Below are 14,391 nucleotides of genomic sequence, written 5' to 3'. Positions count from 1 at the left end.
CAACTTGCTGAGTTTCAGAGAGTGAAACCTTTATTAGCGGGCTATAGCAGAGCCCCTTGGGGCACAGGTCACCCCCTCCACTCACCCATCCTGGAACACAGGGACAATGAGTAAGAGCCAGGTGCAACCTAACCGATTCCTTACAGAGTGAGGTGGTGTGACTCCTGGCCATGGAGCATTTTCATGTGATCGGCAGTTTTCCGGCACAGTCCAGGAGCCCCTGGTGCTATCATGTTTATGCAAGACAAAACTTCACATGTGTCTTTCCATCCTATTCAATCAGAATCTAGGTGGTATTTTCTGGGGGCTCCAGGCTGACGGAGAACGGGAATATGTACAGCTAGTGCTCAACTTACGACCACAATTGGTTCCGACAGACCGGTCGTAACACAATTTGTTCGTAAGTTGAGTAGGCTATATGCACGTGGAGATGGTAGTGCTGCCGGAAGCTGGTCCGCACTGTTGTAAGCCCAGCTGGGCAACATTTGCGCTGCCAGACGCGGAGCAGTCATGGCTAGCGATTGTGGTCGTAAAGTCGAATGGTCGTAAATTGCATAGGTCCTAAGTTGATCAATACCTGTACTTGTTTCATTTTGTGTTTTAACAAGTTCTCGGGTTTATGTCTAACACAGAAAATGTTGATACACATGGCCCACACAGATGAAACCTCTTTGAGGCCTTCGATAATTTTTAAAAGAGTAAGTAAAGAGACGAACTACTCTTGGGGATCCAGGGCAGGTGCTGTGAGGACATACAGGAAACTGGTGTGGTCATTCTGATGAAAGGGGACCAGAGTGAAGTAGGCACAGGTGTGTTGGGCTAGGAAAGTGAGGTCAGAAACCAAGACACATGCCAGGTGCCGAATCAGCAGAATGGGGTCATGTGTGGGCTTGGTGAGGGAGAGAGGGCTGACGATGACACAGGTCTCCATCTGAGCAACCAGCAAGAGACCAGGCGGTCAGAGACACAGCCTGGGTGAGCAGAGAAGGCAAAGACAGGCTCCAGCCCCCTGAACCCCACAAAGCCTCAGATCCATGAAACTTCTTAGCCCAGACCTCTGCAAGGAGAGCTTTATCATCTCTGATCACAACGGACGCCATAGCTGTTCATGGAACCATATGGCTTGCAAAAGCAACAGAAGGTCAAGCAGATAAGAGGAGAAAGGGAAACCTAGGAAGCTCTTTAAGGGAGCAAGACTATTTTTTTCTCTTTATGAAGTCCTATTTGTTAAGCACACAGGCACTTTTCACTCGGAACACACCCTATGGCGTGAACACTGTTGTCGCTGTCATTCCTAACAATGAGAGGGAGTGGGGATCAGATGCTGGCAGAGATGGGATGAGCTAGGCAGGGGCAACATGATGGACACCTACCGCCCTTCAAGTCGGCAGATGCCCCCACGTACTGAAAGTTGTCCATATTAATGACATCGATGATGGGGGACACAACCCGAGTCCTGTCCTAAAATACAAACAAAGAGAAGAAGGAGTAGTTATCAAAATCCCAGCAAACAAAAAACTCGCCCAACCACAGAAGGCATCAGTGTTAGGCTGGCACAGGGCAAACCCGACTGGCCCTCACCACCTACTTCCCTAGGCCCACGAGAACCCAGCCTCCCCACCCAGACCCAGAAGGTCTTGCTCTTGGCCACTGCAGCTGTGCTGTGGTCTGCTGGGAGGCAGGGAGGAGATCAGGAGTAGTGCACAGCAGGAGTCACTCTAGGAGTGGAGACACCCATGGTTATGGGACAGGCAGCATCAGTTCACCCAGCTAAAAGCAAAAACTATGCTGTTGTGTCCCAAGGGCCCTTTTGTATTTTCCCAAATATCATCAGTGATTTGTGAGCTGCAGCAAACCTCAGGAACGGAATCACTGCTAAGATGCCCATACACCAAAATTAGGAATATATTTCTATGGATATATGTGGGTGTGTGTGTGTGAGATATGGTAAGTATCAGTATTATTACAGCAGAAAGTTAACCAAATTAACTAGAGATTTCCAAATTCTAAGTTTGCCTTATCTGTGATTCTACCAAAAAAATTTTTTTTTTCCTTAGACGGAGCCATTTCTTTATGCCACAACATTGTCATTGTTGTGGTAAGAGTTTGTGAACATAAGGCCTTTTAACGTCTCTAACCTCTTTAAATTCAAATGACGGATGCTGGTGAGAGACCCTGGACTATACCCCATGCTGACAGTTAACCAAAGAGCAAGTGTTTTTCTTGAGCCACTTACAGAACGCTTTTAGCCAGAAAAAAGGCTTAGAAAAATAACTTAGTAACATAATCAGCAGAGCTAAGAACATACCACATCAGAGGAACACATGAAGGAACATGCTGATTAGGAACATGTGAACACTGCAAAGCTCCAAAACACCCAAGGGCAAGTTTACAGGGAAAAGTAACCTGTGTAGTGCATTGAGGGCAGAGAGGAATACAATTTTCCTTGCCTGGCTCAGACTGGGTCTAAATGTAGGAGTTAAAGAATATAATCTACTTTACATTTTGTTTCATAAGGCTAGATTTACTGAACATTAATAGGCTCGGGATTTTCTCTCCTTAATTTAGGAGTCGTTGTTCGAAATAGTTCTGACAATCTGCCCACAGAGCTGGGTGGCCTTCGCACACTCAAACACTGTGATGGCAGCTTTGGTTTTGACTCCGCTTCTCTATGAGACAGCCTGGTGGAGTGCAGCCTGGGAGAGCAAGAAGTTGTGGGGTTGAGGTGGGTGGGGATTCCAGGATGGGTGGTTCTTTGATATAGCCGTGTGCATATGTGTTAAGAGAGGGGCTCAGATGGGGATTTAATGAAACTGGCTTTGCAATCCTGGCTCTGCCGCCTGTAAGATTGTGCATGCATTATTAAAGTTCCCTCAACCCCAGCTCATTTACCTGTCAAATAGAGATAACAAGTGCATTAAAGGTAACGTATAAAAAAGGCCTAGTATGTGACTCAAACTTGATAAAGGGTAGTGAATATGACTTTCATAATTACTAGCAGCTTGTGGTTACTTAGTATTCCATGACTTACAGTTGATCAGCTATCCTTGCTACGCTTAGGCAGAACTACTTGTTCATTTTCTATTTCCTTTCATTAAGTTTGCTTTATCGCCCCCAAGGAAGTGCTTTCTTAGTAGGAAGGAAAGAAAAGTCAATAAAACAAGCAGAAGGCAAGAGAAATGACAAAAGGCCAAATGTAAGATTAGCGATGATGTTTCTAGAAGGCAGAAGGTACAGAAGTGTAGCTGAAGATCACCCTTTGACAACCTTACCGGTCCCAGTGTGCTTCCCAGCAGCCCCCCGTCTCCCACAGAAGCCTGGAAGCCTACTGGGCTAACCTGCCCTACTCACTAAGAGCAGAGGGGTGGCCCCGGGGACAACTTCCCCAGCACGTCCCACTCTGAGAGCTGCAGGAGATGGTATTTGCTAGATGCTGGGCAGTGTTCTAAGCACTCGCAAAGCTGCAGGCTGGGAAGGAAGTTGCTTCCATGAAAAGGACTGCCTTGAACTAATCAGGCTCTCACCAGCCTCTGCTGATCCTCACATCCTACCTGTCAACTGATGGTTCTTCTTACTGATGCATTCCTACAGCCAGTAAAACAGTCTTTCTACAATGTCCCAAAGGCATTTTCTTTCGGTCAAGGAAAACTGCAGAAGGCAAGCCCAGGTCCCACCAGCCCTGAGGCCCCACTCCCCGAGTTACGACTCCCCTGGGCCCTGACCCCTTCCCTGCCCTGTCACCTCACCTCTGCCACCCTCTCCAGGAGGGGCTCCAGCCAGTGCTCATTACACTCGCAGTGACTGTCCAGGAAGGTCAGGACCTTGGCTTGGGCAGCGTCAGCCCCCCGAACCCGTGAGCGCATCAGGCCTGTGGAGGCGAGTTGGAAACCACGTCAGGAGAGAGAAGCCTGGAGCCAGTACACCCCAGAGCCCACCGGCGACGCCTCCCTGCTCACAGCTCTGCAGCCTGCTTGCTGGGCACAAAGGTTACTGCAAACTTGGTGGATGAGATTAAAATTGGCCTGTGTTTACCAAGACAGATTACTGTCAGAACTTTTTATTTCAATAGTTACACTGGATAACTGGGAAGACAACCTTCTACTATTGTCTTCGGAGAAAGGGCTTTATATCACCAAAGTCTCCTTTATTAAGTAACAAAACGTGGAACTTTTTTTTTTTTTTTTTTTTTTTAAAGAGATGGGGTTTCTCCATGTTGGTCAGGCTGGTCTCAAACTCCCAACCTCAGGTGATCTGCCCGCCTTGGCCTCCCAAAGTGCTGGGATTACAGTCGTGAGCCACCACGCCTGGCTAATGTGGAACTTTTAAAACTACATTCCTCTGACACAGCAACAGTTTTCTAACTAACTGGGTTGAGGAAGGTGACACCCAGATACTTCCAGTGCCAATGGTGTTGGATTTCAGTGGTGATAGTATTTGTAACAGTGCTGCAAATATCTCCATCTTCTACAGCTTATCAGGAGCCAAATAATATAAGTTGGAAAGCTCTGCTATCTGCCTTTTACACAAAATTAGTTATACTATTGGTCAAATTATACAATTTATATACTTGTGATCTGTTAATAATGTGCATTTTCATTACGATACAAAGTATCATCATAAATAGCGTATTTCAAAAATTGGCCACTGGTGGTAGCCTGGTGCCTATGCCTGTGATTCTAGCTACTCAGGAGGCTGAGGTGGGAGGATCACTAGAGTCCGGGAAGTTGAGGCTGCAGCCATGATTGCGCCACTGCAATCCAGCCTGGGTGATAGAGTAAGACCCTGTCTCAAAAAATAAAACAAAAATAAAATAAAATAAATAATAATATATTTATCCCTAGATGTGGTCATAAATGGCTTTTGCTATATATGCTGGGCTTTCTATGTGAAGATGACGTGACTATTCACAACCTGTGAGGACAAGTCTGCTAAGTACTTTTTTCCACAGTTAAAATGGATTTTCAGTGATTCCCATGTGGCTGCATGCTAGAACAGGAAAAAAGACTAAAGATTTCAAGTTGTGATAACTGCAAAGCAACTTGCATTGGGCAAACCTTTGCTGCAATACAATTATAAACTCTAAGCAAAATATAAAAAGCAGTAATTTGAAAGCCAGAAGCAGACAGAAACTAGATAGGATCCAACCCTTTAAAAAAAGAAAATCACACTGACTGAGCTCCATGTTTATATGGTGTTTCCCATGAGGCTGCTCTCCAGTCCACTGCAATGCAGCCTTTTTTGGCTTGAGTTGTCACAGGATAGAGAGTTCAGAGCTTCTAGCATCTATAAACTGAAGGAGGAGATCCTGGAAAGGAGGTGGGCCCCAAATCTGGCAATAATCTCCTGGTAAATCTTTGGCTGACTCCTGAACCATGCAGGCACCGACTCCAACATGCAAAGCTACAGTTAGAAGGCAGAAAAAACTGAGTTTCAGCTGCTATCTATGGGAGAGAGAACAAAGTTTGGAATTTGAGTCCTGCCAAGTGCAAGGTGTTTCATAAAGACCTCAGTTCTTCTACAGGAATTTCAGAAAGACTACACATAGGAATACAGATTATGTATCGTGATGGTATTTGTGGCCAGGCGCGGTGGCTCACGCCTGTAATACCAACACTTTGAGAGGCTGATGCGGGCGGATCACTTGAGGTCAAGAGTTCGGGACCAGCCTGGCTAACATGGTGAAACCCCGTTTCTACTAAAAATACAAAAAATTAGCTGGGTGTGGTGGCGGGCGCCTGTAATCCAAGCTACTCAGGAGGCTGAGGCAAGAGAATCGCTTGAACCCAGGAGGCGGAATTTGTAGTGAGTCAAGATCGCGCCATTGGACTCCAGCTTGGGTAACAAGCGTAAAACTCCATTTCAGAAAACAAACAACAACAACAAAAACAAACTCATCCTAGCAAAGTACAAAAACAAGCCTACAGAATCTCAGCAGCAGCATCTGGTAATTTAACTGCCCAATACAGCAAAGGTCAATACTCTTTAGAGAAAGATAACATAATCCAGTGTTTCTACAACGTGTCACCCACAATGTCCATTATAAAATAAACAGTCACTACACATATGAAGAAATAGGAAAATGAGGACCAGACCAAAGAGGAAAAAAAAAATCATCAGAAATTCACCCTGATATGACCCAGATGTTGGAATTGCAGAGGAGGATTTAAAAGTAGCCATTACAAATATGTTTAATAATGCAAAGGCAATAATTTTAATGAGTGAATGGGTGAGGAATCTGAGCAACAAAATAAAAACTATAAAAAAGAATCAAATGGGTACTCCAGAACTTAAAAATGAAGTTATCTGAAATGAAAAATCCACTGACTGGTCTTAAGAGCAAAATGGAAATGGCAGAATGATTAGTGAACTTGAAGATGGAACAACACAAATAGATCCATCTGGTGGACAGAGAAAATAATTAAGGGTAAAAAAATCTAGTGATCTATGGGACAGTATCAAGTGGTATAAGATATGTGCAACTGATGCTCCTGAATGAGTCAGAAAAAAAATACGTGAAAAAATAAAAGGCCAGTAATTTCCCAAACTCGGTGGAAAACATCATCTTATATATTCAATTTACATCAGAAAACTTGGAGCAGGATAAATATAAAGAAAACTAAATCTAGGCACATCATAGTCAAACTGCTTTTAAACAAATAAACAAACAAAAACAGATGCAGATCCCTGAAAAGGAACCATAACATACAAAGGAACAACAGTATGAATGATGACTACATTTTAAACAGAAAAACAGAGGCCAGAAGACATTAGAATGACACCTTTAAAGTGCTGGACGAAAAATTAATGGTCAACTCAGACTCCACTCAGAGAAAATAGCCTCCAATAACAAAAATTCTTCAGATAAAAGCTGAGATTGTGTTGCCTATGAGAAAAAATTCTAAAGAAAATTATTTAGGTTAAAGGAAAAAAAAAAAACTAGAAAAAACCTTGAATCTATGGAAAGAAATGAAGATATTAAAAATGAAAAATAGGATAAGTTTAACATATCTATATATTCCTCTCTTTATTTAACAGGTACTATTTGAAGCAAAAATGTAACACTGTATTTTACGGTTTAAGATGCATGTAGAAGAGAAACATGGTAACGATAACACACAGGAAAGGAAATGGAAATGGGATTAAACTATTCTCAAGTTCTTAAATTTAAAGTGGTATGATGTTGACTCTCAAGCAGACTGTCATAAGTTAGGGCTGCATGTTGTAATCCTCAGAGTAGCCGTACACACACAAAAAGTATTGCTAAAAACCTACAAGAATAATTCAAAATGGAACACTAAAACAAATCAATGAATCCAAAAGAAGGCAAGAAAGTAGGAACACAGTCACAAAAAGCAAAATGCACATGCTACAAATAGAGAACAAACAGCCAAAGAGTGGACCCAAACCCAACCCACCAACGATTACACCACATGTAAATGAACTACCCTCAATTTAGGTGGGCACAATCTCATCAGCTGCCAGCATGGCCAGAATAAGAGCAGACAGAAGAACACAGAGAGACTGGACCGGCTTAGTCTCCCGGCCTACATCTTTCTCCCGTGCCGGATGCTTCCTGGCCTTGAACATTGGACTCCAAGTTCTTCAGCTTTGGGACTCTTGGACACTCAACCACAGACTGAAGGCTGCACTGTCGGCTTCCCTGCTTTTGAGGGTTTGGAACTGGGACTGGCTTCCTTGCTCCTCAGCTTGCAGACGGCCTACTGTGGGACTTCACCTTGTGACTGTGTGAGTCGGTACTCCTTAATAAACACCTGTTTATACATACATCTATCCTGTTGGTTCTGTCCCTTTAGAAAACCCTAACACAAAAGCCAAATATTGGTTCTTTTAAAAGTTAAGCTGATAAACAAACAGCAGACAGATGAAGAAAAGAAGAAGGTATAAATTACCAAAATCAATAAAATAGTAATACTAATCCTACAAGCAGTAAAAAACAGGTAATATCATAAACAACTTTGGGCCAATAAATACAAAAACTGTGATGAAATACAAAATTTCTTGAAAGACAATTACCAAAGTAGAAACAAAAAGAAACAGTAAATCTGAATTAGGCCTATATTCATTAAAAAGATTGAGTTAGTTATCAAAAATCTTTCCATAAAGAAAATTCCTGGTCCAGATTGGTTAATTCTATTAAGCATTTTAAAAAAGAAATAATTAAAATATTATACAAACTCTTCTAGAAAATAAAATAGAAGGACACACTTTCTATCTTGTTTTATAAGGCTAGTAAACCCTAACGCCAAAACTGAAAAAATACATTTTCAGAAAATTACAGACCAATGTTTCCCATAAACACAGGTATAAAAATCCTTAACAAAAAATATATTACCAGGATACTGTATCATGATCAAGGAAGGGGCTTATTCTAGGAATGCAAAGCTGGTTTAACATCTGAAAATCAACCAATGTATTTCACCATATTAACAGATTAAAAGGCTAGTTAGTGATTAGTGCCAACGCTCTCTCTTTCCTCTTTCCCCATTTCTTTTTTTTTTTTAAAGCTTGTGCCAGATGATGGAGTGGGATGGCAGATACTTTGGTTTTAAATTCATAGTTATATTGAAGGCTGTCTTGGGGGCAGCAAATTGCCCCCTTTTTTGGTTTATTCTAAGATTGGTGGACTGATGTGAGTCTGGCAAACAGACCTTGTTTAGAAGGCAAGGCTTATCCCACTGTTCATGTATCTTGAATGTCTAGGCTGATGACCCTAGCTGGTTAAAATATGGTGCTGTTCTAACAGACTCAATCACTGTGTTGGCTGATAAGATTCTTGGTAAGAAAAAATTCACTCCTTGACTCCAGCTGGACTGAATATGTAATGAGAAGAAAGAGTTTTGCATTGATCAAGGAATATAATCACCACTCCTGGATGAACAGTTAGCCTTAAATGGCAAATGTGACATGGGTTCCAAAGCTCTGTGATTTTCCTACACTGAAAGATTTCTCCTGACCATAGAGGAGCTAACAATCCAGCCATCAGGGTCTCTAACAGCACTGACATACTGGATGTTAATTACATTGCGATCGGAGCTTCCTTTCCAGACACTCCAATGTAATACTTTCCTCCTTTACAGTGCGTCTTCTAACTGCCAATAAAATAGTCTTCATGAGCTCAGCTCCAGCACAGATAAGACTGACAGAAGTTTCTGAGGTTGGCATTTGCAAAATCACATAAGCATATAATTGCAGTACTCTCTCCCCATTTTGGATGGTTCACCTTCAGCAGGCTGTCAAACTTGAATTCCAGTTATTTTATCAGATGACTGGAGCATGGAGTCATTCAACTTCTTATTGCTAAATCTTTGTTTTTCTTCTAAACTTTTGTGCTCAAGGGACTGATAAGACTTCCTAGATTGTGAAAGAAAGAAAGAAGCCAATTTTCTAAATACATAAATCAAAATGTAATTTGAACTCTTGCTCTAATATGTAAATAATTTCAATTAGTCAAGCTTTTAATGTCCTTCCTGTGTTTGTTGAGAGAAGTCTCCCAAGTGGCTCTGATGGAGGGAGACAGACAAAAAAACTAGACAATTAATTTCTCTTTGAGCTCAGGCACTTCTTTGTGTTATTACTGGGCTCAGGAAGAATCAGAATTCAACTGCTTTGGAACAGAAGTAAGAAGAGTCTTACCTTCTCGCCGATCATTTCTAAGAACTCGCACTTTCTCAATTTTCCCCAAGAGAGCTCCGTCCTCAGCTAGGAAAAGAAAAGAAGCAGAGCATTTTGAAACTGGAATTCATAAAGGGCTTTGCATTCAACCACAGCATTCTCAATCACCTAAGGGCTGATCATCTCCTTGGGGCATCACAGAGGGACCTCTTCTGTCTGTGGGCCTGATTTCTGGCTTGTTCACACCTCTTTAGCACCCTCGCTACAGGAAGGCTGGTGCCCAGAGAAGAGCCAGATACAGGGATGAAATCAGTGTCAATACTCACGATCATTGCTGTAGTCATCCACCAAAATGATTTCTTTTATGAGATGGGGTGGGCTTTTCTTGAGCACGCTAAGAAAAGACAAGAAAATAAAGTTTACAGGCCTTTTAGGGGTAAAACATGGGGTAGGAAATTATCGTATCTTGGTCTTAATCCTTGGCTGGAGGAGCTACCCACTGCACTCTGTGCTGAGCAGTCAGGTGACCCTGTCTGCAGCCCCCATTGACAGCCCTGGCCTGACTGTGCCTGGGGCACACCTAGTGTCTAACACCCCTGACAGGGGACGCCTCCCATAAGATGCAACAGCTGGCTGACAGGTGCCATCCTGGCCTCACCTGACCACGGTCCTTAGCAGAGCCGACCGGGCTTCATTGTGAAACGTGATCACCACGCTGGTGGCTGGCAGATCCACCCGCCACTGCTTCCGCTGACACCTGGAGAAAGAGAAAGATGGTCCTCTGAACAATGACCCCCAGAGCAGCCACAGCTTGTTCAGCCCTTGAGAGAACAAGCAGACGAGCCCGCTGGGATGGACATGCTGTGATTAACTTGTTGTCTGCGGAAGTTCCTGGCCTGTTCTGAGATGAACTGCCAACGGGACATAAGGAAACAGAAAAACACAACCGGAGTTACGTTCTGAGAGATGAACGATTTCGGCAAAAAGTAACATATTGAGAACATCTTTCTCACACGTTAAAAAAAAAGTGTGTTTAAAAACAGTGAAATCCCATGTCTCCTTTCATGCAGATACACCTCTAGAGATGCGCTTTTCACAATTTGCAGTCGTAATTTCTGAGGGGCAGAACCAAATGTGCGCCACTGCTCTTTTCTTGTTTTCTACATTGCCTACAACAAGCATGTGGTACTCCTGTGGTATTTGGAACTTGGCTCTCACCGTCAACAGTGGACCCACCTGTGGTTTTCCCTTACCCTGGGCAGCAGGGATGCATGTCCCTCGCCCTGGAAGGCCATCCCCAAATACCCCAAGTGGCAGTGGTGAAGTGGAGTGAGGGTACAGTCAATGGGACCCTGAGCCTGCCTGAGCTCTCCTTTTCCTGTGAGTGGTAGTGAACAACCCTGGGATCACCTCGGCACAGACGCTGATTCAGAGGCTAGACCTCTAAAGCAGGGGCAGATTTCAATATGGCACTTCTCAAATTTGAGCTCTACAGGCAGATACAAGACTAGAAGAACAGTAAGTAGCTTTTTCTTTTTTCTTGAGACAGGGTCCAACGCTGTCACCCATACTAGAGTGCAGTGGCATGTTCATAGCTTCCTGCAGCCTTGATCCCCTGGGCCCAAGTGATGCTCCTGCCTCAGTCTCCCAAGTAGCTGGGATTACGGGTGTGCCACCACATCCAGCTAATTTTTTGAATTTTTATAGAGATGGGGTCTCACTACGTTGCCCAGGCTGGTCTCAAACTCCCAGCTTCAAGCAATCCTCCTACCTCAGCCTCCTCTCTGAGCCGCTGTGTCCGGCCAGAATAGCCATTTTAAAAAATAAGACTCTGATGGCTGTAGGTGGAAGATGCTAAAGTATCATACACTAGAGATAAGTAGTAAAGGCTACTGGGCTCAGCAGAATTCATCCAGAGGAACCCTTCAAGGCAGGGTCTACTGACTTGAAGAGCATCCTAGTATAGAGCAATGTTCCCAGAGAATACCACACTTAGGCAGGACTGATGGCCCGCGAGGACTTCTGGAAACACTTGAATTCTCGTTTGACTGCATTCAGAGTTACTAAATTGGTAGTTCTACTGACACCAGCTTGGAAAAGGGGCTTTGGCTTCAGAAAAACAGTTCTTAAGCGGTGATGTCTGATGCCCTGTGGTGGTGAGGATGAGCAGTCTTGCCTGTGGGCCACCAAGAGGGGCCTGTTTGTCCCATGCCAAAGTTCCCTCCATGCTGGCATTTATCATCTGCACCATGTTCCTGCAACTCTAGCAGTGAAACACACTGCCACCAGCATTGAAGAAGCAGAAAATCTTTGTTGGGGCTCAGAAAATGATACCCCAAATTATGCTGCTTTGGCATGCTAAGTACTTTGAAAAAAGGAGATTCACAGACCTCAGAAATAAGCCTCAGGACCAAGGTCTCTCTCTCTGATCTTCTCCTCACCCCCTCCAACTTCCATTCAGAAGCACAGAGAGGGACTTTCTCTCAAGTTCTCTGATCTAACTGTGGGAAGTGCATCCAGAAGATGTGCAACTGTCTTGGACCCGCTCTCTGGAATCTGCATTAACCAGAGATTAACTCATATAGTAGAAGAAACAAAGCCCACGCCAAGACCCCACTCCTGGAGAGACTTTTCACTTATTCTTTCAATTATTCTTCTAAAGGTTGTTACCTGAGAGATTCATCTGCATGATAAAATAACCTTTGTTCACAGTGCAGTCCTGCCCTTTACCTTCCCATAACTTGTCGCCACCTCCCCAAGACCCGGGAAGGAATCTGTTCCAGGCTATCGTCTGCATTTCCGTCCTAATCATTTACTCTTTCCTAAAAATCATTTACTCTTCTAAAATTGCCTACATCCCTCACTTACCTCTTCCCCTATGAAGACAGTATTTAAGCTTCAGCCATCTGGCCCTTCTTTGAGTCTCATATTTTGTGTGGCTCTTGTGCACATTTGCAGATTAATAAATTTGAGTGTCTTTTCTTCTGTTAATCTGTCTATTATCAGTTTATTTTAGCTGATATAAAGATTCAAATCTTCAAAGGGGGAGGGGAAACATTCCTTTCACTCTTATACCTTCCATGGGACCAATACATCAAAAAATATTTGCTCTGTAGCTCTTAACATGGTTTACCAGAGCCATGAATTATCTGCCCCCAAAATTAGGTATAATGTCTGTCTCAAATGGGAAAGCAGTAGACAAAGGAGATATATTAAAATATATATATATATTTGGAACTCAGCCATCACTAAAAACATTTAAGGAGTTAAGAACTGAAGAGGATAGTCTAGCAGCTGCCAAATGATGACCAGCAATTCCACATGAATGGCTGTACCTTTAGACACAGTGTTCAGCAGACACTCATTTTCCCTCATGACTACTTCAGAGAAAAGAACTCTGAAAATAAACATGAAAAGCAGTGCAATTAAAAAGCAATTAGGTCAGAATCACAAAATGGGCTTCTTTTGTTTATTGTAGTTATTGTTTTAATTAATCATGAGAAATTGCATAATATACTAGTTGTTGGGGTGGGGATGGTTCTCTGTTGTTTGGGGGAAAAATGCAGTCTGGAATTAATATCGTACCTCATTAGAGCTCCTGACAGCTAAGCCTTTCCTGACAAGTAGACTGATAGGCTGGCTTTTCTTTCTTTTTCCAATTTTAAGAATTAGCAGATTCTTAGATTAAGGAAGTGAGAATCTGCAAGGCTTCAACTGTAAACAAATTACCAAAGAATGTCATTCCCAAGAACCCAATCTGTAATGCTAATGAAATAAGGACTCCACATTAGGAGGCAGCTATCCTCTGCAATTAGGTCCCACTTAACACAGCGGGAACTGCTGAGCTGAGCAGACCGAGGCTGAATGACTTACTGAACATGGGCTTAGGCAGCTATATGAAAATTTAAAAAGAGACATAAGGCAGCATTTTTTCATGCTAAATCATAGTAAACGGAACCGATCCAATCACATCCTATTCTCTCGTTTTCCTTTTCTCTGCAGGAAGCCTCATCTTCCAGGAGCGTTTGGAAGTCTCAGGGGGCTCGGGAAACGTTTTTCAGAACACGCAGGGCTGCTGCATTCATATCATTTTATTAAAATTCATCTACATATTCATAAGACATCAAGTTTTGCTAGGAACTGGCATTCAGGAAACTTAAGAAGGATCCCATTTTTATGGCAAAGAGAGATAAAAAGTAAAAACTAAGAAATATTTTACATCCCAGAGTTAGAGTGAGTGTGTGTATGTATATGAATTTAGATAATAAGTCCTTACATTGAGCCAAGAAGGTGGGGTCCGCTTCAAGAATGTCTTTAAAAAGAAAAAGAATAAATTTTGTATTTAAAGAGCCATATCCCTGCCAGCCAGTCTTCACTACTCCAGAGCTAGTGAAAGAACACCCAATATAGTCACTCAACAGGGGAGCTGGCTGCCAGGGGCACTTTCATACTTGAGCTTTCTTTGGGAATTGAGTAGAAACTGCAGTTTATTTGAAGTCGGCAGCAGGAAGAGTGTGCAGTACGTTTTGTTCTACTACACGATGCTGGCTAGAAGCAGTGTGACTCTGAGAAGAGTGAGAGGGGTTTCAGGCTGACATTGTAGGCTCAAGTTCACTTCAGGGTCCAAGGCTCTGGGGCTAACGTGGTCATTCTGCAAACTTCCTGTTCAGTAAAATGGAGGCTTAAAAAATGACTGGACATGCAAAGATTTGTTTTAAAAATGCTTTATTTAGCTTTAAATTTCTCTGAGATTAGATG

General features: G+C 42.9%; 1 protein-coding gene across 1 annotated transcript in view; it reads right to left on the bottom strand.

Annotated features, from left to right (window-relative positions):
• Positions 1-14,391, bottom strand: part of GALNT2 (polypeptide N-acetylgalactosaminyltransferase 2) — a 223,383-nt gene that overhangs the window by 42,110 nt on the left and 166,882 nt on the right. Inside the window, exons 4-8 of the mRNA XM_017526501.2 lie at positions 10,292-10,390; positions 9,960-10,027; positions 9,655-9,720; positions 3,747-3,868; positions 1,374-1,461 (exon numbers count right to left, since the gene is read on the bottom strand). Of these exons, the coding sequence (XP_017381990.1) occupies positions 1,374-1,461; positions 3,747-3,868; positions 9,655-9,720; positions 9,960-10,027; positions 10,292-10,390 (443 nt within the window). The remainder of the gene's footprint in view (positions 1-1,373; positions 1,462-3,746; positions 3,869-9,654; positions 9,721-9,959; positions 10,028-10,291; positions 10,391-14,391) is intronic.

This window comes from Cebus imitator, unplaced genomic scaffold (assembly GCF_001604975.1).
Source record: "Cebus imitator isolate Cc_AM_T3 unplaced genomic scaffold, Cebus_imitator-1.0 Scaffold42, whole genome shotgun sequence".
NCBI classification, from domain to species: domain Eukaryota; kingdom Metazoa; phylum Chordata; class Mammalia; order Primates; family Cebidae; genus Cebus; species Cebus imitator.
Note: the sequence above shows the minus strand (reverse complement) of the source record. Positions and strands in the feature narration are given on the sequence as shown.